The 24,768-nt window shown below is 42.2% G+C and overlaps 1 protein-coding gene across 2 annotated transcripts in view; it reads left to right on the top strand.

Moving 5' to 3' along the window:
• The window catches only part of arb2a (ARB2 cotranscriptional regulator A), a 101,863-nt gene that overhangs the window by 60,332 nt on the left and 16,763 nt on the right, over positions 1 to 24,768 (top strand). For both annotated transcript variants that reach the window (XM_061277757.1, XM_061277756.1), the window contains 2 exons: positions 9,408 to 9,524; positions 14,136 to 14,220. In XM_061277757.1, coding sequence (XP_061133741.1) covers positions 9,408 to 9,524; positions 14,136 to 14,220 — 202 coding nt within the window. The remainder of the gene's footprint in view (positions 1 to 9,407; positions 9,525 to 14,135; positions 14,221 to 24,768) is intronic.

Genomic DNA, 24,768 nt, shown 5'->3' with positions numbered 1-24,768 from the left:
ATATCAAGTTGCCGGGAATCGTCCGTGACTCACACACACACTTAGACAAACAATGATAAAAAGACAAGATAATCACCGCATTCCTTCTGCCGAAATGCATTTGTGTGAGATAAACTAATAAATATACTGTTTTTCTTTCAAATGTCCTCCATCGGAAGCTGGAATTACCATACGCCGACAAAGACCTGACAGAGGTGTAATAGTTAAAAAGGTAATTTGACTACAAGTTAGAGTTTGGGTGAGGAAAGGGGTCAGCGTGCTTTCCTCCAACAGCCCCCCCCCCCCTCCTCCCCTGATGCGCCTCCCTCGCTTTAATGGTTTATTCACGCTTTTCGAGGACTTTTTGCATGATTGACTGACAAGGTCTTTTTCAGAAATAGCATCTTCAGTAATGAGAAATAATTGACTCCCTAATCAAAAAGGGGGTTGATGGAATCCACAAACCTAGCTGTAATCTTCTGTGGCATTTCCAGCAGAAATGACAGTCCTCATAGCTTCAGGCGCTATACCACTTTGATTTAATTGCTTTTTTTTTAAGATTAATAATATACTTTATAGTGAAATATGTATGGCAGTGGATACTGTGTACGAGTGTCCCTCGCACTACTCTCAAGCAACTTTACTACTCACAAGCAATTTTTAAATCAGCAATACACACACATAAATTGTGTGTATATATATATATATATATATTTATTTATTTATTTATTTATTTATTTATTTATTTATTTATTTATTTATTTATTTATTTATTTATTTATTTATTTATTTATTTATTTATTTATATCAACAGAAATGGTCAAATCAAATTATAAAATAAAAATAAAATAAAAATTTTAGATTTGGTATTATTGCAATGTTAACCAACGCAGAAAGTTTGTCGATTTTGTTTAAGCGGTTTCTGATTCGGGTGTTTTATAGCTCAACAGAAGAAAGAAAAGTTACATAATTAAAATCAAATCCACATAATTTTTTTGTCCCCTTTGGGTTTCACGTGACAAATTTATTTTGAATACTTAACAGCATCCAAGTAATTTGCTCCATTTTATCTTTGAATCATTCATCCGATTGTTTATGAAAGTAAATGCCTTTAGAACTGCAAAGTGTTTCCTTGATATGGCAAATTACCTTGGTAGCCTCTCAGTCGCTCCAATTTGTAACATGTCTTCAAGTCTCTTTCTTCCAGAAAGGCTCTTTAAAATCATGGCTAGTGGCAATGAAAAGTTAATTTCAGATGGTTATATATTTCCATTAATTTCCTTCAGCCTCCTGTATTTTTGCCTCTCTTATGTCCTTGTTCCCTTGAGTACATGTGGGTGACACAACCTGTTTCTTTAATAATGTCTTCTCCCCCCTGTGGCACAGTAGAAAGCAAATAAGGACCATTAAAAAAAAAAAAAAAAAAAACATAAGACCAAGGAAGAACTTTTTTCCTCACTTTTACCCCGTAACTTTCTTCCATTCTGTTTTCCATCTTTGGCATGGTGGCTCCTCATTCAGGGACGGTTGGCGTGGCTCTAGAAGTTAATCCTTCTCAGATCCTCCTCCTGCAACCTTGATGACCCCTCTCGCACACACACACACATCTAAACCTTCACATTTGTTATTTTCTCATTTGCTTCTTCCTCCCTCTTCATTCACAGCCAAGGTGAAAATGTGTCCAACTCGAGATGTTGCTACCATTATTTTATCCGTTACACCTTTTTTTTTTTTTAATTTTACAATAGCTACTAATGAACTCAACTTTTACGTGCTCACAATCTCTCAAATAGTTCCGGTCTAAGGATGTGAGTGAAACTTTTGCAAATATTCTCACAGCGCATCGCACTTGAGAAATGCCAAGCTGCGTGGCAACTCTGGGTAGTTAGTGAAGAAAATCAGTGTGTTACTGTCTTGGATGTGTGTGTGTGTGTGCTGGATATGGACAGCAACACCCAGACTGTAACACACATTGTTGCTGCTTTGGTGGAGTGTGAAAAAAAAACACTGATTTCTTAAGTGGCAATTACATCATCCTGGCCATTGGAAAAGCAGCGGAGAGTAAACATCTGTGCATGTGTGTGTGTTTGCGTAATTCTAAGCACCCAAGACTACCAGGGGTCCTAGAAAACAGTTTTCAAATTGACCCGCTTGAACAGGCTTGTGGTTTGCTAACAATTGACTACACTGTAAAAAAAAAAAAAAGGTGGCAGCAGTTAGCACAAGAAAGCAACTAAATAGTTTTCTCTGAAACAAGTTACTTTTTTTAAGTTGGACGAATGCAAGGAAGCCAATTTTCACGTTGGCAAAACTAAAAGAATATTTTGTTGAATTGCCCAACTTAAAATGTTATCAGTTTGTTGCCTTGCAATTTTCAGTTCACTCAACTTGAGCCACATATTAGGTAAGCGTTTTCAAAGAAAGTAGCGGAAGACATTGGCTTTGTTAACGAAGCAGACTAAAACACTGCACACGCAGCACTGTTGCCTAGTTGTGCCATATTTACAATGCTGTATTATGTCGAGGTTTTTGTGGGGAACAACAAGAAAAATTACAGTCATTCATCACCCCGCTAAACAGGACCATTCATAAAGTCCGATATCTGGAGCACACTTATTCCCGCTTTATAAATTTAAACAAAAAGTGTCTTGTAGTTGTGTATATGTGAAAAAACATGATAAAGTATGTTGATGCAGTTACTTATTTGTTCACATTTATTTATTTATTTTTTCATTTGTTGATGCTTTGTCCCACTAAAACAAAGTGCCGTACAATCACAATTTCTAAAATTTACTCCACGGTAGTTCACTCTGACAATTTTTACTCAGGCTTTTTTTTTTAAATCGTGAAATCACTTAATTGCCTGTGTCCTTTTATCGTTTCCTCTGCGGTTCTAGCATCACTTTCCTCCAGTAAGATCTTGTGAACATCTGCGTGTGCTTTTGTTGGTCCGTCGTCAGCTGTCTCCTCTTTTGCCAGAGTTCAGAGAGGCCTCACTTTCACCCTAAGTTAGCGCACAGAGGTCTCGGCACACCCCTTATTAGGCCCGCTCCATTTCTACCTCTTTCCCTCCCTCCCTCCCTATTCCTCTTGTCAGCATGGTTCCCCCTCGCCACCCATCCGAAACCGTTAAAACAGGGTCATCGCCTTGCGTCCACTTGTAGGTTGTCCCTTTAACCTGCTCTCAAATACTTTGGGCTATTATTATAGCTTATAAATCATTAAGAAAGTTTAATTATACGGAATTTTCATGGTGGAAATGTGCAAGCTGACACATGGGAAGGAGAATTTAATGGGCCAGCAAGTCCCAGCACCGTGAGGGGAAATATTGAGGTTAGCTTTCTATTTTACAGCATTGCCGTAGGCTCGGGAAGACAAGGAAGAGGAGAAGGAGAAAGGGAGAGGAAGATGAGGCCCATCGGATGGTTTCCAATGCACAAAAGCAAATTTAATGTGGCCTGTTGATTGGGGAATGATGAGACGCTGGCTGCTGTACATCGCACTGATTTTCTTAAGTCCGATTTATTCCAATTAACGCAGGACGCTAATTAAAAGCAGCATTGCTAATCTACTTTTTTTTTAAGGGAGGCTGTCTAATGAGAAATGTCCATTTGGCAAATTTCACTAATTATTGTCATTCAACAATATATGATGCTCTTAATTTTATTCAACTGTCTCCTCTGTTAACTGTGTCAATATCAATTCAATGTGACTTTTTAGGAGTCTTTTGTTGTGCGAGGTTTATAAGATGTTGCTGTGCTTTCAGTTCTTAGAAATGATTTGAAATTGGTTGTGGTAACCATCACAATCCTACTTTTGAAGCAAGTAAACTTTTCTAGATTTTTTTTTTTGCGTTGGTTCAGAAGCTACCATTGTTTCTTCTTTAGGTTTTCATAATAATCATAATAATATAGTAGCAATTATCTAATATATAATATCAGACTATATTTATTATTATTTAATTGTTAATGTTTGGTTCAGCAACAGGTGATATATTATAAATATATTAGAAAAAAGCCATTTTTTTTAATCAGCATCTGAAATATGTCCTTATTTTTATACTGGATCTCATTTGATATTATTGTGTCCACAAATATAGAAAGGAAGATTTCCCAGTATGTTGAAAATAATTGTGATGATGTCGACGAATCGCTCGGCACTACCCGTGTGGACGTAATGCAGGAAGAAAGAAAAAGAAAAAAAAACATTGCACGTCCCATTATGCATGACCCAATGCTCTAGCACATAAAAACTCTCACTCAAATTAATCATCAAGAAACTAAATCCATTTTCTTGAGTGTACAGCAATTGCTCTCCGCCGGGCTGTTATTGTTTATGAGCACTCATTACCCACAACCCCATTTTGCCCCCCCCCCCTTTGCCTTTTCTCTCCCCCTCCCTCCCTCCCCTTCCCCATCTTCCTCTTGTTTCCATACGGGCACAAGCGAGGCGCAGCGCCCGCAGCCGGTAGGTTTCCTGGCACGCTGCTTCTCATCCTCTGCCTTTTGTTTCCACCAGTGGACAACCATTCTTCACTTGTGCTGTGTCAGTAAATATTTATTGCCCTTCCTTTTCCTTTCCACTCCCACTCAAGTGTGTGCGTTTACACGCATGTTGAACATACTCAGTCGTGAGCCGCCACCTCCCACTGCCCTCCGCGACTTTGACAATGTCACTCAGCTAATTCCCCACCTCGCCCTATCAGTCCAGGTTCACTTCCTCACCCTCATGGTCCCTCCATGGTGCATGTGCCGATAAGCGGTGAAAGGAAAGCCAGGAGGAAGTTGTTGCCGCTCCCTCCTGCACTTTCCCTCCCTTTTACAGCCACTGCCAGAGTTCACGCCAGCAACTCAATGCATGTGACCTTAGTGCGGCCCTTCGACACACGCGCACAAACACGGAGCTCCCGAGGGCCCCCGTGGCATCGTGCTGCAGAGGGTTTCCTTCCTGCGGTTAAGACAAAGGAAGCTGAGGACTGACAGGGGACCTGGCTTTGCAGCATCAAAGCCACAGGAAGCGCTGGTGTTGTCTCTTCCCGTAGAGGGTGTTGGAGCACGGGGAGTGGGGGGGCTGTGTTTTCACAGCCAGAGATGAGTGTGTTTACGTGTGTAAGTGGATGACACTCGCTTCGTCGGCGTGCTTGAGTACACCGCACCCACAAGACTGCCCACCTCCCTGTGACCTCACGTCGAAAGTCGTAATTCATCACGAATGAAGCGGCCCGGTCAACTTTGCCCCGTGTTCATGAAAGGCTTAATGTGCCAAATGCCCCCGATAAATGGAAATGATCAAATGTAGACCTGTTCATCAGCCTTATAGTTGGGAAAATACGGTAACTGTATAATGAATTGAATTCTCCAAATGTTGACGGTCTAGCGGTGTTTTTTTTAAACTACCTCAAAAGTTTATCAATTAAAAGTGTGGTGATTCATTGCCGCTGCCGGTCACACTCAAATAGTTGAACTTTGTCCCATTCCCCGCAAAATTCCTGAGAACACATTGCAACGTCACCATTTCCAGGAGTCTGTTATCTTCTATTGATTTATGGTGACAACATCGTTAGCATCAGTCATCGTGCTTGATGTTTATTTTTCCAGCTTGTGCCACTTATTGTATCTTTGTAGAGTTTTTGGTGCTTTCCAGTAAGTGTCTGTGTTCTCTTGTTTCATTTTTGTGGTGTTAAGATTTATGGGAACGTGTTGTCTAAATTGCGGTGTTTGTTTGTTTGGTGTGTGTTTGCTCTCGCCGCTCGCCCGGTACTCTCCGGCGGCGACGGGACAGTTAATCAATCAAATATTTAAGCAGCGCTCCAGCGCTCAGTGGGTCGTCTGACATTATCTGTGTGCAGTCCGGGCACGTTTTGAGTTGAGCCGAGTGGATGGTTATGAAGCTCTTCCCTTTCCTATCTTCACGCTCTGGACTCTTCTTCCCTTCTGTCACTTGTTTAGCGCTTGTTATTTTTCTGCTTTCTGTTTGCACTTGCGCTCTGTTTATAATTGTGGCTTTTCCCGTTGGTTTTCTGACAGTAAACGAGCTCCCATCTTGATGTCTTTGCCGGCTTCCTTCTTTTCTACCCGTCTGCGTTCTTTCTAGGGATGAGTCTGCCTATCTCCCCAAGGGAATCTCCATTGTGAATTACCATTATTTTTTTTCCCCCCTGTCTAATTATCGAGTGGCTCTCACTGCCTTTGACACATAATTATCAAAGGCCTAAATAATGCTTATAATAAAAAAGTCTTTGAGTGTTACGAGTATTTGGATATAGCGTCAGAGAAAGAAGGGAAAAAAATGTATTTTTGTTTAAAAAGATTAGCTTTGGAAATGGCGAAACAATGCCATGTGGTCAAAGGCCAGACAAATGTGTGTGTGAGTGTGTGTATCGTTTTTTTTGCTGGAGTTGGCTATTTCATAGAATCCATGAAAAGCTGGGTTTAGCAGAATTTTGCCAACCAGGGGGTCAAAGATCTGTGATGTTTCCGTCTCTATAGCAACCGGGCTCACTTCAGAGATCTCAGAAAAAGAACTGGTTTTTACGGGGGAGCAGCAGAGGGGAAAAAGGATTTTATAGTTCATCCAGAGTTTGAGTGGATACGGGGCGGCGCTGATGTTGAGTCATGGTCATCAGGTGACTCAGCTGTGTTTTGCAATTGCACTTAAATTGGTGTCACAATGAGGGGAGCAACCCGACAAAAATACTTCATACCTCATACTTTGTGCCACGCTGTAACATTAAGTCGTCGATCAGAACTGTTCATTATTCGATATATCCGTTTTGGCTCAGACCCACCATGGGCCAACCCCCACCTGAACTTTCCTCTGCATATCCAGCTGCTTCCACATTAGAGGAAAAAAAAAAAGCCAGCAGAGAAATCCCTCAACATCTGCATGTTGGTTTTAGCTCAACAGGTTCTGTCCACGTTTCTGTTCCATTTGCCCGTTCGAACAGCTGCTGTGTTTGCTTGTGTGTTTGCAGAGTGGATCGGCATGTCCAACATTGCGGATAACTTGCAGGCCACTTGCAAGAATGTGCCGGCATTGTTACCTCCGCCAAGGAATTCTTGTTTAATGTTTACTTTGTCGGTAGGATTATTTGAAATACCGTAATTTTCGGACTATAAGTCGCACCGGAGTATAAGTCGCACCAGTCATAAAATGCCCAAAAAAGTGAAAAAAAACATATATATGTATATAAGTCGCTCCTGAGTATAAGTCCCCCCCCCCCCCCCCACCCAAACTATGAACAAAAACGCGACTTATAGTCCGAAAATTACGGTACCTTAATTGGGTCCCGCGGAACTTTGTTGAGAGTTGGGAGCGCGAATCGTGAATCTTAATGACAAATTTATATTTGTCATCTAACACAAGCAATCAAGTCATCTGCATTACAATAAACAATATCAGATTTATTATGAATACAGTAAATGCTTTTGCCCTCACGCTTCAATGTATTCATTTTAAATTGGTTATTCTCTACAACTTCACGTGTTTAGATCTTCTTTATGGTGCGCTGATTGTAGCTGAGCCAAATTACGCTTTGCACCATTGTAGTTGAAAGTGAACGCCAGAGATGGTCGTTTCTTACCAACCACAGTTATCATTGTGGCTTGAAGAGCGAAAAAGTCTTCCAGCAATTTGCAGCCACATTGTTTTGAGAGCCTATTTGTCAACCTATTAACTCAAATGCTCCAACAGCCTACCATATGTGTGCAATGAGAGCTGTCAGAGGGGCTGATTGATCGAGCCTGAGCTGAGCTGGAGGCTGGAGTTATTCAAGAAGCCGTGTTTTGGGGGAGCGCCACGTGTATTTTTCTTGCTAATTTGAGCAAAGCGACAACATGGCTTAAGTGTCTTTGAATTGGGATGGATCTCTAAATGGGGAATCCTGGTGAAACGTGAGAGCGGATCCCGTTTAGAGAGGAGAAGCAACAATGTGGTCTATTGTTGTATTTCAAAGCAATTACATTTTGCAAAGATTGTTTTTTACTGCCTTGTTGTGACTAAGAACACAATATGAGGCAGCCTGTCTTCACATGATTAATCTTGCCTTGTCCAGATCTGAAAGTCAGGTATTTGACTACATCATCTCAGTATTTATTTTTTTTCTCACACCATAAAATGGATGTGTAGTTGGGTTTATAGTTAGCTACAACTAATTAACTCCAAATTAACCTTGATTTTCCTACTAGTGTAGTCTCAGGTCAATTTATGTCACCACTGACCAATGTTAATCAGTGCTTTGAATCTACAATGGCTGTCGGTAGTTTGTCTTTTGTTTATCGAGACCAATTCCCAAAGCCATTCTGATTTTTGTTAGGCGACTAAAATAACTGCACATAAAGACTCATCCATCAAGCGGAACAATGAAAATAAGTTTGGACTAATAAATCCTTTGACGGATTTTATAAGTAGAATTTTCTTGGCCTCTGCTTATGGCCCACTTTGCCACGGGGACTCGTCTGTCTAGCTCGGGCCAGAAAACAGGACCTTGGCTGACGCTTCAAGTTTGAAAGGGTTGACTTTGCTAGTCCCACAGGCCCTGTTATGCCAATGGAAAGTTCTTCAACCATGCATGGATGGGAATGCGCTGCAGATGATTTGGTGTGTGCATGACTGTAAGAGTTTGTGTAATGGAACAGACATGAGCGTAGATAGTTGTCTTTTGTGGTATGGTGAATATTGTCCAGTATCTTGTATCTCATAACAAAATATGGAGGATTATATTATATTATATTATATTATATTATATTATATTATATTATATTATATTATATTATATTATATTATATTATATTATATTATATTATATTATATTATATTATATTATATTATATTATATTATATTACGTCCTAACTCGCCCTCCTAAATGTACAGAGCAAAAGATTGTTAACCTATTGTTGTAAGCCCTGTTCTCTTTTCTTCACTATTTTATCTTAATGTGAGGCGCATTGAAAAGGCTCCCTCCCAAGGTCTGGCTCCAGTACTCCTTGGGGTGGCTCCAACCGTGTGGGAAGTCTATTGTCATACGGTAACAAGTCCTTTGTGTGACATTTTCCTTGGCGTTGACATTCAGAGGGGAATAGCAAGATGGTCCTGCAGACGCCACTTTCTGTGACATGTGAAGGGAAAAGGTATTAAGAATGGGAGCCAAGGAGCCAAGGTATTTGAACGTGCACAAGGAAGGACATTTGCACAGTACGTGACAAGGACACGCTATAGTGGAGAGGCTCTTTCATATTTCACTATAGTATTATGCTATAACCGCAGGTAGCATAATAATCATTTGTATCCACCGTTGTCAAAAGAAGTAGCATCGTTGCTAAAATCAAACGGAACTTATCCGTCATATATTGGCTTTGTCCATGCGTCGTTTGGCAAGCGGTAAACATCATATACTAACTGCACTTTTTTTTTTTGCTCTTCATCGTAGATGAATCACAGGGAAGCCGAGGTAAGGAACAAAGTGTGTGCTGTGGCTCTGACGGATTCGGCTCACAGCATGTGGCTGCAGGAGACCAGTAAAAGCACACAGGACTGGATGCAGCAGGTAAAACCAGTCACAACATTAGGAACACCTTTGCGTTATCATCAGATTGTTAATTGTATTTTATGTCCAATATGAGCCTCCCACTTTTAGATCCCTTGCTGTGTGTGTTGGTTTGACTCGTTGGAATTCAAGGTTGCACTGTCCCGCTTGTCTTGCATTTCCTATTTTTGATCCATCCAAGGGATGCGCGGGACGGAGTATAATTGAGACGTTAAACGATTTTCTATTTGTGTTGATTACCCAGAACAGTAGAACTAAAATGGCCGTCTTTTGTCCACGAGGAGGAATGAGACTGGCAAAAATAATTTTCTTGGACTCATTAACCTAGTAATTGATCAAACCATTTATTTTTTTTTCTGCATTGTAACTTTTTATTTTTCCATGCTTAAAACCAACGGGATAGAAGTTGCACTTATGATTTCAGGTACACTACCGTTCAAAAGTTTGGGGTCACAAAATTGTTTGGGTGACCCCAAACTTTTGAACGGTAGTGTATATATTTATTTAGATAATTATTTATAGATTATATATATAATCTTCTGTGTAAAAAATCTTATAATATATATGTATACTTATATTCATAGATTATATATAATCTTATACAAATATAAGATATAATTTATAATATTTAATTCATAATATTTTATTATAATAATAGTTACACTACCGTTCAAAAGTTTGGGGTCACCCAAACAATTTTGTGACCCCAAACTTTTGAACGGTAGTGTACATCACGACAAATATCTTACATCTTAGCACGCCAAATAGCTTACATCTTAGTTTATAGTGCATTATAAGTTCGTCCTCAAATGTCCCCCAAACGACCTTACTTTTTTCTGAATAGCGTAATCTTCATCTATGTTCCATTCCACCACAGGGTCACAGCGGTTCTGGTCCGAGGTGGTTTTACCATCATTCCATTTAATCTCAAAGGCACAAACAACCACGCACTGAGTCGCCAAAAGTGACCCACCCCTCTCAGGTGCACTGCATTAACAAGCCCATCACAGTGTTGGCATTGCTCACTGTGATCAGACACACACACACTGGTAGTGCAGCACAGATGGTGCTTCACACCACAGAGTGAAGCTAGCAGTGACCCTTGCTAATGCTCGAGGTGGTGTATAAATATGGGTGCCCGCAGCAGTGGGTGCATGTGAGGTCGGGGCACCCCAGCAGTACACTGCTCTGTTCTCCTCGGACGGAGATAATTCCCTCCCTCTGAGGTCAGCGAGGTCGCCGGATGGTGAGGAGGAGAGGGGAGTATAAAAAAGGAGGCGATGGGATTTAGAGATCAGCGCCCGCTGGGTTGGGTTGTATGGACCAAATGGTTCAGATGAGGGGCAAATGACGTCAGCATGGAGAAAGTACAAACAAAGGTTTGAAGATCTCGAGACGATTGACAGCGACGGAAAAAATTCAAATTTCCTTAAAGAGCGGAAAGAAGAAAGGATGAATATCTGACCGGTAGGATGCAGATGGACTAGAGGAGATGAAGAGATGTATGTGGAGAAAGATGAGTAGTTTGGTGCAACATTGTGTGTGTGTGTGCATGTGTGTGAGAGAGGGAAATGTGAATGATGGCGTACAGCTGGCAGCCTGTCACAGTCTCCAAGGTGTCTCCTGTCACAGTGCTGGCCTGCTGTCACACTCTAGTGGCCTGCCTAGAGCTTATACAAACACACACACACAGTACACTACTGTACCATCATGAATAAACCATCCTAATCCATAGAAAGCCAGTCGAGAAAATGAGAACGGGTTGGACAAGAGAGCAAGGCGGGCAACTTTCTGGGAAGTTAAGTTGGTGGCTGACAGCTGTTTTATGGCTTTGGAGACTTTTTGTACAGTTTGTGCACAGTTTCCAGCTCGTACCTCAGCTTTCGAAGAGACTGAATCAATAAAGTAGTGGCAGGTGTATTCACACACGCAATTGTATACAAGCTACACTGGTTTGTTTATCTTGAGGTTGGGATCAATACAACAGCACGCTGTGATGTGATTCATTAGCGAGATAATTACGTGACTTAATTGTTTGGTCACTTTGGCGCAAAGGGAAACCTGTGTTGAGGCGTCGTACGAGAATAAAGCACAAAGTGTTGATTCGGAGCAATCGTGTTTGTCAATCAAATGTTCTTGTTATGAACAGATCAGGAACAAACAACTGCTGGTCCTTTTTTAGTCTCTGGCTATTTATAGAAAAACAGTAGCGTAATTTTCGGACTATTAAGTCGCACCGGAGTATAAGTCGCACCAGCCATAAAATGCCCAAAAAAGTGAAAAAAAACATCTATATAAGTCGCTCCTGAGTATAAGTCACCCCCCCCACCCAAACTATTAAAAAAAACGCGACTTGTAGTCAGAAAATTACGGTATGTCTAGGTTGAGGCAACTCATCCTTTCTACTCCGATCATAACATTGCATCAGAGGGGAACCGTCATGCCCAATGCACACGCTCTCCGCGTACACATCTGATAGTTCCAGGCTGTCTGATTGGGCGCTATTGATCGGTGGGTTGGCGTGACTCGAAGCGACGATGCTATTCGTTTCGAAAGCATGCAATGTTATGTGCCATCCTTTTGTCACGGCTCTCAAATCCAAGCCGGCTTTGCTTTTATGTGGCGCTTGCTCTCCCGCAGCACATTTGCAGCGTTGCTATGACAAATCTATTTTGACCTGGTGGTAACGGTCAAGGTGAAGGGAGGAGTCGAGGAGCCTCGCTGCTTTCCCTTCCTTCCGATTCCAATCGGGGTCTTTTTTCCCCGCCCACATTTCGTTCAAATTCATATTTATTTCCCTGCTACAAATCTCACATGAGCCTATTGCTTTTATCTTAATAACAGTCATTTCTGTACACACGTCCCGATGGAATTTCCGCATGTCTTGTTGATATTTGCAGAGGATTTGTGTACACGGGGCAGATGTTTCATCATAATCACCTCTGTCACCAGTTTCTATATTTGTCGCTAAGCTCGAAATTAAATATATCGTCGGTGGGACAAAAGAGAAAGACACGTCAAAACAGGCCGTAACAGAAAATATTTGTTTTGATGGAGCTCCCATCAACAACAGATGGGTTAAATAAGCCTTCAGCTATCATTTGTGTTTTAATATCGGTACAGAAAAATGAAAACATATGAATAAGAAAATACGATGCAATTTTACAGGCGCACATGTAGCGTTTGTCTTGTTTGGGTGTTCGGGGTGGAGCTGAAGTGAGAGATGGCTCATAAATGTGTCAGTCCGAGCCTTGGGAGTCAAGGTCGCCGAGTGCAAAAATGCAAACTAGCTTTTGAAGACCCCCCACCATTCAACGGGGGTGACCCTCACCCGCAGCAGCAGACACACAAAGTTGTTGCGCAACGTTGTAATGGGCCAGGGTGAAAGTAAACAAGAGCAGATAAGCAGTGATTCAGAAGGACGCCAGCTGCATGTTGTAATCTTTTTACATGTTGGCTTTCTTCTATTCAACTTTTATCTTATCAGGCCAATGTCTTCTCCAAGCATTCCTTCGCGGCCGCCCTTTTTCCCGGCTCGAGCGCTCACACAAACACATGCTCTCCGACAAGGGGAAACGCACTTTGATATGTTGCCATCTCCGCCAAAATAAAAACTCCCAAGCAGCTGAGTAAAGAGTTGTTCAGCATGACATTCGTGAAGCTAATCCAACGTAGCCGGTTTACTCCCTTCCTCGATAAATTGTACTTATGACAGTTTTAATACCATCGACGGATATTTTAAAACAAACCTCCCTCTGTTCTGTTTTGTCTTCTACAATTTGGGCCGCTTCACTCGTTCCGTTCCTGGCTTTAGCGTTCCACTTTTGTAAATTCTCGTTTAGTTGCTCTGAAAGGACATTTGAACATGTAAGCATCTGCAATATTCAATAATAATGGATTTGTTTGGAAAAATATGGGACCAAATATCATTTTGTGTTTCAGATGTTGTTGTGTTTTTATGTTTGACTTTATTGAAAATGTTGCAAGAGGCATCTGGAAGATGAAGCGAGCAAAAGTAGATAAAGAGCTCCACTCCTGTTTCTGACAATCGTGCTGTCAAACACTTTGGGGGGTTTGAGAGGCCTGCGTGTGTTTGCGGGGGGTTATGGGTCAGCAAACTGGGCAGACTCCCTCCCCCCCAGTGTACTCACTGATCCACCATGGCACTGGGCCTCAGCCCCCCCCCCCCCACACACACACACACACACAAACAAACAGCAAGATGTCTAAGCAACATGTCACAGAGCTTTTAATTGCTTGTTCCTGTCTCTTCCCCCCCCCCCCCCCCCCTCCCCTTTCCTTCACTCACACACTCTTCTCTCTCGCCCCCCTTCCAGCTTGTCTTGGTTTTCTCGCATCTCCATTTTCTCCTCCATCTCTTTTTTTTGCCCCATGTCTTATTTTTTTTGTCATATCTCAATTTGCTTCAAAGTGGTTCTCTTCTTTGAGACGGCACTCACTGACCACTTCATTAGGTACACCTGATCCATAATATTTACTCAAGCTGATGTGGACAGTTCGCACAAAAATTAACACTGCTGATATGCTATTAATGCTTTTTTATTTTCTTGGATTTATCACATTTTACAGTTACCTTTTGTGTCCTTGTAGCATTGTTGCAACTGGGTCTCAAGTCCAGAGCCTTTGGACACACCACTGGACTCCATGCTGCCAGACTGCCCACGCGTCTCTGCAGGTACCCAATCTAAATAAACCCACACAGTACAATATTGGGTATTTTTAATTGAGGGGTTGCTTTCGGCATTGGAATGTATTGAGTTCACCCAAAGTGGATTTATCTTGGGTGTACAAAATGCATAAGGCAGTTTTGAGGTCCGCTTTGGTTATTTACATTCCAGCTAATGTGCAATCAAACGCTTTAGGTTGATCATAGCGCTCCTATTAGAGGACTGACTGATTTGGATCTTTACCAGAGAAAGTCAAGCTGTGCCATAATATCTAAGAAAGCAAATCCACGGTGTATTTGACTTCTGTTGGATTTTGTTTCTATTTCTATCCGCACGCTGGCTTCCTCTTTCTTTTTCATCATCCGCTCTCTCGGCGACAACGCTTAATCCGCCCCCGTGGTGTTTGGCTTCCTGTCCTTGTGCCCTCTCTGCGGCGGGCTGGCCTTGGTGATGTCACAGCCATCATGAGAATGCATCCTTAATGTAGGATTAGAGACGAAAGCTGTAATCCTCGACATGACCATTGATAAGAGATGATGATTGCAAGTGTTGTTGGAAGACTGACATACATCGTAGAATTCGTGCAAAGGAGCTCAAAAGGCCATTCACGGAGAGTGAGTAGTCAGGAAACATCACTCTCAGTTGTTGCTATTTTTGTTGCCAACTTCGCAGAGAATATAAACAAAAAAAATCCGTACATTCCATTGGGCCTTAATTTATTATCCCCACATGTGTTTGGGATCAATTCATTTGGGCTCGATCAAAATCCCTTTCCATCATGGCAGGTTTGCGTTGACTCCCATTTATGAGCGGGTGTGTACACTTATGCAACTGCTATCTCGTTTTTCGTTTGAGTCGAGAGACCGTGTCTGATTATTTATCTTGATTTTTATATTGTAAAACCTGATTGACAGGGGTGTGTAGACTTCATGTTTGAACCCCACAGGTGCCTTGTCAGACATCTTTTGTCCCTGAATTAGGACATTGTGGTTTCGTCCCTCCATATCTCTGGTGCGTCATGCTCGTGAAAGTCTAGGTCATTTTTCCACACGCTCAACATGTCACTGGATTCCTCTCGAACGGCCGCTATCTCATCTGGACCATTAAAGCGGCGTGTTCCACATGGTGCTGCGTGGGCGGTACATCTCCACATCTAAGGGTGAATCAGCAACTTCAAATGTCAGCTAGCCTTGGATTTATGGAACCCATCCAGTATTTCATGTTCAAATGTCACTTTAGCTCTGGGGTTTAATGCGTCTTGAAAGAGCAGCCGCCTTCGGAGTCCATATACGCCGGCCCCCACTTTTCCAAACATGGCATGAACGGCGGTACGGTCTAAACCATTTGACACCACGGCCATCTGTATGTGTACGCTATTGACTCGAGCTCTATTGACTTTAAGCGAGCTGAAAGGAATCCCGGCTCAGGCCTGTTAACAAAGCTGCCAACTCAGCTTGTCTCTGGTCTTTTGCTAGCAGCTTGGGATGTCAAAGGTTGACTCGGTGGTCTTTGTGTCCTTGGCAGCCCGGCAGGTTCGCAGGCGGCGGCAATTGTAGCGAGAGTCGCGGTAGAGCGGCAAAGGTGACGAGGTTGAGGGAAGGCTGTCAGGACGGCCGTGGCCCGGCACTTCAATCAACAAACGCGCCGTCACCTCGTCGGCTGCCGTGAATTGTCCAGTTGGGGTTGCTATGCAAAGAGCATGCGTGGAAGAGGTGGGGGTTGTCACCGTTTGCGAAATATAGTTTCTTAGCGACCGAAAACGGCACTCAATCGCTACTGGCACACACATCCACCTGTCCCCACTAGCAGTCGGTTGGCAAAAGTTGTATGCTCTCGAAATAATCGCATGACACCATAAAACCAGCTTTACAAAAACAAAATCAATGTTAAAAAGTAGAAATGTCATAAGACGCGGCCGCGTCTAGAAAGTAGGGCGGTTTGGTCGGGATTTAATGCCAAACTTTTTTTTTTTTAAATCCTACGGCGGTAGGATTGCTTAGACAAGTCTTTGGTGCTTCTGCATCGGTTCTTCTCTTCCTCGCTGGCTTCTTATGCCATACATCTCCCCTCCTCCACATCCATCCTGTGCAGCACCGATGATATGATAACTGTGTTCTCCATGCTTCAAGACTTTTCGCTCAAGGGAACGGAGTTTGTCTATTGTGTTGCTCCCCTGATGTGGCAGTGCTTAGGATTTCCTGGAGAGGGACGGCTGAAGCATTTCCAACTGCAGCATGTCTAACCATTAAAACCTGGAGCAGACTTCCTCATTCTGAAATAAAAGTATTCCCAGTTCATTATCATTTTTTTCTGAATCGCAAAGCAATTTGCTCCCCATTAAGTTGTCTCGAGGAGATCGCCCGACCGAAATGTTTGCATATTTCCGTCATGCAAATGAAATGGTATTACTATCCTTGCTGCTAAGCTGACATTAAAATCAGTTGGAAAATGGGATGGCGTGAGGTAAGCTCCTCCAGAACTGTCCTTTTGAGACAGGAAAGAGATCCAGGCATGCAAAGGGAAGGGGGCGGGGGGGACGTTGGCGATGATATACGCTAAGTGTGGCTAGATGGATGAATACCGATATATATACTATGTAATGTATTTATATATATGCCGATCCATTCACAACACACTTCCTGTGTCAGGTGATTACTCATTGTCCAAGCCGATTATCATTTACAAAGGCTTAGCTCTCTGTAGGTAAACACTGATTAATGGCTAACAAAAGTAAGTTAATATCTTACCTGTTTTGTAATTAGCAAATATGTGCCGTTACAGGCAACCTAACACAAGGCAGTAATTCAACTAAATGAGCCTTGGAAAGCTATTTTTTTAACAGGACATGGTTTCAGATTTCTTTCCTATATCTCCGATACAACAAAAAAAATATATATTAAAACTGAGTGGTTACCTGATTCGGGCCACTTGACTAAAACTGGGAACCGCTACTCTATACACACAAATACCGTGAGTCTGTGTTGCACTTGACGCTAACCCTCACCTCCCTGATCCATGCACTATTGACCGTGAAACATCTTTTCGCTGTCGGCATCCCTTCCATACAAGCACACACACAGCGAGTGATGTTTGCGTGATGACTGACTCCAAGAGGAAACTCAAGCTCACTCAAATTAACCCCATCCACCTTCAACATCTGTGTTTTTTCAGCTTGCTAATGTGGAAATCCGCTCAATGCCCTTGGTAGGCCATCTCATATTTTTACAAATGCCTTTCAGTGTTTTTGTCGGGCAAAACCGCGACACGTTGCCGTGTCCGGCAGGAAATAGACAGGTAAACTCTGGTGAACCGTACTTTGGCTCCGATTCACTGAGACGGGTTCGATTTAGGATGACGCAATAGTTTCGGAGATGCACCGTGTCCATTTTCAGGTCAGGCTCTTGTTCCGTCCGTGGTGACGCGGCAATCTGATCCATCATGTATGTTGCCTTTCTCATGGGAGCGTTTCCTTTGAATCAAACACTTGTCCTCTTTCTTTGAATCCATTCTAGCCAACTGTCCCTGTTTATTGATCAAGTCGAGGGCTTTGATACGCGGCCCACCCGTATCATCAGGATTATCAAAGATATGCCACCACGGTCAATAGACGAGCCCTCGCTACATGGTCCGAGACAAAGGTGCTGCCATTTATTTGTCTTAGCAGACAAACGAGGAAGAAGAAGGTGATCGATATGTCGAGTTAATTATTGCTCAGGCGTTTCGAGGCTGGATTCGAAATTCATTTTCAATTCATGCGGTTTTCTAATCTCCCCTAAGAGATCTATATGTCACCTATTTTCTGAATAGATAAAGCACGCTTACAATGTCATATATTATGTCGAGTGCACTTCGGGGTTTTTTCTTTGTGAGTTATGCCTTAACCTCCATCAAAGTACTCAAAAAATAAATCTCATCAGAGGCACACGAGCTATCACAAGGTTGGCCATATATTCAGTGATTGTACGTGTCCTAGCTTTATGTTGCACGTGGCCGTAAGAAGGACATGGCAGTACAAGAGCATCGTCTGTTGTGATTACGCTAAATACGAGGATGTCTGCAAAGCTCAATCTGGGCTCTTATTTCAACTCTGCATTCCATAAATTATCCAGGAGGTTCTTTCTTTTACCGTAAGCGTCATTTAGCAGGGGCTAAAGAAAGCAGTGGGGCTAGCAAATAGGAAAATGCCTGCTGTGCCTAAATGAAAGTTCAACAAGGTTCAATGAAACACTTATACAATTTGCCGCAATATCGTGAGGTCTTATAATCTCATTATCATCTTAGTGCCAGATTTGCCCCTGAGGACTGTTCTGTATTCACTTTTATTAGCTCCTTAAGATTTGTCCATTCGTCCTTCGAGTAGCCTCCCCTCCACCAATGGCTGGGGCGCAATCTCTAGTAATTAACCCTTCTCCATCGTTTTCTTCCCTCTCTTCTATATTCTGTTACTACTTCGGTTTTCCGCCAAAGAGCCAATTGTTTACTCAATTCACCGTATTCCCACGTAGTTCAGGAAATATAATTGAACCATTTGTCATAGTCGCACAGGACTTCATTTATTTCCGATGCTCTTTCTTCTCTAAGGTCTTCTCGGGGAAGCTAAGGTCAGGTGGGGAAGCTAGCATACTGGATACAGTAAAGCAGGTCACAAATCCCCAAGCCTCTTAGCTGCTCCGAGTAGTGTCCATCCCTGGTCACACAGAGGGCATCCCCAGATTAGTGCTTCACGGACATGGATCTCATTTGCCCATATGGCCTCTTCTCATTGAGTTGATATAGGCCGTAATCCGTCCAGCCTTTAGCCCTGACCTAAACATGCGGCAAACCACTCACGAGAGGAAAACGCAAACCTTCCAACACATTGGAGTAAAGATGAATGTGGGGAAATCTGTTTGTCTTGCTCGTATCTTCTCCGAATGTCTTTGTCTGTATATGGATGTGCAGTCAGTCAAGAACTGTCATAATTACATCGTCAATTCGGTTGACTTAAGACTGTTTTAAAGTTCAATCCACGGGGTGAAATTAATCCAATAAACCCCCAGTGGGCCACAGCAAATCCTAATCACGGCGAGCATTCAACTTTGAAAAATCACCCTTATCCTAAAATCTCAAAGCCCTCATTAACAAGGTTGAGAACAAGTTTCACAGTGCAACTCGTTCTTGGAGATTTTATTCGGATAAAAAAAACAAACGTTAAGAGTCATAAATTTCAAGCGTCTAAAATCGTCACCCTTTGATGGTTATAATCGTACAGGATACCTTTCGACGATGTGTTTACCTTTACGATAAAAAAAAACGATATTTGAGCGACTAATCGATTTGATGCAGGTGTGACTAGTGAAATATGCATAATCCTATTTTAGCCTATGTAAAGTGTTCCCCATAGGTAAGTTGAATTTAGTTAATGGGATCAAATAGATTAGTGTAGAAGAGGCTAATCCATTGACACGACAGTGTCACTGTTAATGCCCGTAACTTGCTGGCGCCACGGCACTACGTCACTCTTTACCTTGAATCTTGCAGAGCAAAAACCGAAGACCAGACTATTCCACCTTAGCGGCAAAAAAAAAATAAATCTGGAAATATTTCTTTCTGTAGCTTTTGGGTGTTACTCGCAATTAACAATTGTTTTTTTGCAAAATTCAAATTTGTTTTAAAGAAGCCTGCTAAATTGACGTGAATTTAATGCAGCGTCATTTGTATGGTTATGAGGTCATTACACAATAATTAGCTGCTCATTAGCTCATCCACACACACATTATACAGCCAACTGTTGTGACGATCCCTCGCTGTGATGCAACATCTGGAAAACAGTCAATTTGTGTGTGTGTGTGTCTTTGGAGCTTAAAACCTCATTGCCTCTTAAAAGAAGCTTCTGTAAACTTCTCCATTTTCACAAATAAGGTTGTACTAAAATATACGGTCAGCATATTTCTGAGTGTACAAGACAAAAATCATGCAGCCAGTGCCAACATATTTGTACCACTCTTACCACTAGACTATCCACGAGTCATCCTAATTAGCCTTAAATTATAATTGTTTCCTCGGAGAGAAGTTCATCTTACTTTTAAATGCATTGATAAAAGTTTGAATATATTTCAGCGGTGGTTTTGAGTCAGCAGCTGTGACCTCGCCGTATCCCGTGTGCCGCTTATTGACAGATATACTCTTTATTAACCAGCCATCTCCTTGACAGGAGACAAACAGCTTGCGAAAAGCAACTCGTGCTAGTATTCGGAAAACATTGCAATTAGAGGATGATTTCTCCTCCCCTCCACCGAATGTAGAGAGAGGCAAAGCAATAACATTGCTTGTTTGCGGTCTTGGAAGCGGCAATTATAAAGTGCTTGGAGAGTTGTTGTGCTTGTTGTGACTGTGAGTAATGAGCGAGGCTGCCCTGGCGTCTCGCTGAAATCTACGGCTCCTAATCCTCGACACTTGTCTCTGCCTTCTCCCGGTGTGTTTATCCACCGGCATGCCTCTGACCATCATCGACCTGTCACCGGCTTTAGACGGCCCGAGGTGACCTGTGACCTCTATCAGCTGACTTCACTGAAAATAGTCCACTTGAGCAATTTGCCTCGAGATGGGTAGTTTGCAACAAATGACTCATGATATTGCACTAACATCGTGTTTTCTCTCACTCAAATGTTGCCAGAACAGTCTCTAAATGAGGCAACCAAAAGAATTTAACAAAATAAAATAAGTAAATAAAAAATGTTTAAAAAAAAAAAAATTAAAAAAATATATATACACTACCGTTTAAAAGTTTGGGGTCACAAAATTGTTTGGGTGACCCCAAACTTTTGAACGGTAGTGTATATATTTATTTAGATAATTATTTATCGATTATATATATATATAATCTTCTGTGTAAAAAATCTTATAATATATATATGTATACTTATATTCATAGATTATATATAATCTTATACAAATATAAAATATAATTTATAATATTTAATTCATAATATTTTATTATAATAATATTTACACTCCCGTTCAGAAGTTTGGGGTCACCCAAACAATTTTGTGACCCCAAACTTTTGAACGGTAGTGTGTGTATATATATATAGAGAGAGAGAAATAAAATACACATACACAGGTCTCGTTTTATTTTTTGTTTTGCCGTGGTTACAAAGTGCGCTATCTGGTTATCTTGCAGCTCACCCCCTTCTTCCCCTCCTCCTTCATGTTGTTCAGCCAGTATGTCGCCGATGGCAGAGCTCACATGTCAACGTGTACTCCCACACAAACGGCATGTGCGCACATATCTGCATGCGCATGGGTATGCTCAACGACAGGCCCTCCACATGTAGACACACTTACAGATACGGGCGCGCTCACACGTTGGTCAACGTAAGTTTGGACCGAGTGGCAGGCGATGCGAGTTGGCCCTCCGTAGTAAAAGTTGACTCGTGAATAGAGTGAATAATTACTTTTGGTTTTTTAAAGAAGTCAAGTGTATGTGTCCAATTTGATTCACCTACCGTAATTTTCGGACTATAAGTCGCGTTTCTTTTCATAGTTTGGGTGGGGGGGCGACTTATACTCAGGAGCGACTTATATACATATATATGTTTTTTTTTCACTTTTTTGGGCATTTTATGGCTGGTGCGACTTATACTCCGGTGCGACTTATAGTCCGAAAATTCCGGTACTAAGCATATTGTTCCTTGTTTACAAGCCAAGTTCAGGCGAGGTTACTATGAAGGACTTCCTTTCGCGATACTCACCCGCTACACTGCCCTCCGAGCAAATGTGAAATAAAAGAGACAAAATTGCCAGGAAAGGTAAAATCGTGTGGCTTGCGCTTTGTCTTACAAACACTTCACAAATGCTAAGTGAGCTTGGCACCGGTTGTTGGAGCAGCGTCTCGGAGAACTGAAGGGAAATGAATTGTGTTTGGCACCAGGCACCTATCAGGCTGCAATTAGTATAGCTAACATCCCAGATGAACGAGTCAAGTCTAGGTCAGGGTAAAAAACTTCAAGGGTCTTAACGGGTAAAGGTCGGAGGCCGTGCCGTGCTCCCTCCCTTCACTGAATATAAGCTCATGCCGTGCATGCTTAGATTTGCTGAAATCTGTTTTGAACTTTGAACTCGAGGTGTCGCAGTCAGTCACATGTCAGGCCGGCTCCTGCGGATCGCCTTAGATGCGTTCACGTTAGATTTTCCGACTGGGTCCTACTCCTGACCTGCCCTACCCAACGAAGAGATTTAGCCGTCTTCTGACATGGATGTTACATTACATGCTTGGGATTCGATGTTTTCCAGTTTCCCCCTAATCGATGGAATAGAATTTTGGCCAACCTCACCGTAATCCTTTTGGTACACGGCCTATACGGTTGTTGTGATTGATCTTGATGGATAGAGGAGCCATGTGTGTCGTTCCTGGTTCCTCAAAAGACCTCTAATCCTCTAATGCTACCATAATCTCTTTTAATACATTCAATATTAGTTGACAAATCACATGATCATAAAGTGATGTAAACATGTTGCTTCCGAATGACGAGGATTTAAGCAGGAGGTTTAATCACACTTGACATTGGACGTGTTTTCTTAACCCTGGCCAAAGGTTTACGTCCGTCCCTGGTCTAGAACGCATGAAAATTGCCAGCGGAAAATCTCATCAGTCTCTCGGCGCAAACACGCATCTTTATTTATTTCAAATTACAGCTTCAATATTGACGTATCACGGGTGGAATTGATTTTGTTTGTATTGTACAGTAGAGTGGAAGCTCTTCATTCATTTCATCGAGGTCATGCAATTTGGGAATCAACCAATATTTTTTAGAGAAAGAAAGCATCTCATAAAACTGAAGTTCAAACGTCGGTCATTGACGAAAAAAAATACAATGTCGAGATAAGACGGAGAACCTGACAAGAAGAATATAGAGTATTTCTACTATTTCCTATGGGATCCTTAATTAAAAAAAATCACGTCTGGCAAATCAGATATCAGTTTGGAAGAAATAAATAAGAGGTTCCGCCCTCCAACTTTGATGCATTTAATTTGTCCTTTTCACATCTGGCCTATTTTCTGTATCTTTTCTTTACGTATAAACAAAGCCCGGTTGACAAAGGAGGGCGCAATGAGATCATTGCTTTCTAGGTTTGAACTTTTCACCAACTAAGCCTCTGTCTGCCCCCGCCCTGTTTCCTAGTAAACCTCTCATTTAGCCTACACCTGCCCGCCCTCCTTCCTACCCCGCCCTGCCCCCTTCCCACCCATCGCCTCCAAGAAATGATATTATGGTGTTTGGATCATCCTCATTGCCATCCTCCATACTGTAATCCTATTTGCTCTGTCATGTGTTGGTGTTCACAGATGGTGTGTGTGTCTGTGCGTGAGCGTGTACAGAAATGGTGGTCCAACATAAACGCACACGACTAACAAAGGTGGCGGAATATAACATTTGGTTCACCCCACTGTCCTTCACTTTGATCTCCTTTCCCCCCCGCCCTGCCGGCCTTGTTCTGGCCTTAATGAAAATGTTAAACTGAGTGATTGACTGGAAAGTTTGGGTACAGGTGGGGTGGGTTCTCACTTATTGTTGAATCGGGAGCAGAAAGGGGAGCGAGAGAAAGCCCAGCAGGTTTTTTGGACGGGGCTCAATAGTTGGCGTCTCGGCGTCCACGTTTAGTTCCAGCTGAGTGGCCACAGTGGGCATTGCCGCACTGCCTTCATTGTGACCTCTCAGCCGAGGACCACTGGCGGCCTGTTTGCAACACCCCTTTTCATTTATCCTTTTCTTCTCCATCCACCCCCTTGCTCTTTGTATTCGGTAAATGGCTTCATAAGAGCGAAAACAGAGATGTTTTGGAATTGATCTGTCACAGCAATGGCCCGCTGATGCTTTTTCGGCCTTTGTGCTCGACGTAATTACGGCGTTTTCGACTGAGATTGTTGGAATTACTTGGAGAGATTTGTGTTTTTGTCTTCTGTTTTAAGAATCTGGGTCCTGCATTCTTGAGTTTGTGCTTTTATTTGAATTTTTGATCATTGCCAGATGTGAGTCACTTGAAGGCAAAACTAGCAAGAGCAGACACATCTTATCATAGGGCAGTGCTTCTCAAATAGTGGGGCGCGCCCCCCTTGGGGGGCGCGGTGCTATACCTGGGGGGGCGCGTGTGACCCTGGGGAACAGGCTTTTTTTTTGGCAGTACTAGAATAAAGTGTAATTGCGCATTTTCCCAGCAGGGGGCAGTGGCGCTCTCATTGTTACTTCTGTGACGTTTGCGACAGTGCAACATTTTACGACTTACAAGACAAGTTAGGATAGTCACGGTGGGGAGGGGGGGGCGCGAATAGTTTTCTTCTTGCTAGGGGGGCCGTAACAGAAACTAATTGAGAAGCACTGTCATAGGGGGTGCAATTAATCAAAATTCAATTATTAAAATCGATTATTACCCTGCATGATTACAAAATTTGCATAATCGTAAAAATAATTATTACTATGCATTAATGTACAATGCATTTTGTTTGTTTATACAAAGAAAACATACTTTAATTCATACATGAACACCTTTTTTAACTAATTAAAAAGGATATTTGT

Source organism: Syngnathus typhle, linkage group LG5 (genome assembly GCF_033458585.1).
Source record: "Syngnathus typhle isolate RoL2023-S1 ecotype Sweden linkage group LG5, RoL_Styp_1.0, whole genome shotgun sequence".
NCBI lineage: Eukaryota > Metazoa > Chordata > Actinopteri > Syngnathiformes > Syngnathidae > Syngnathus > Syngnathus typhle.
Note: the sequence above shows the minus strand (reverse complement) of the source record. Positions and strands in the feature narration are given on the sequence as shown.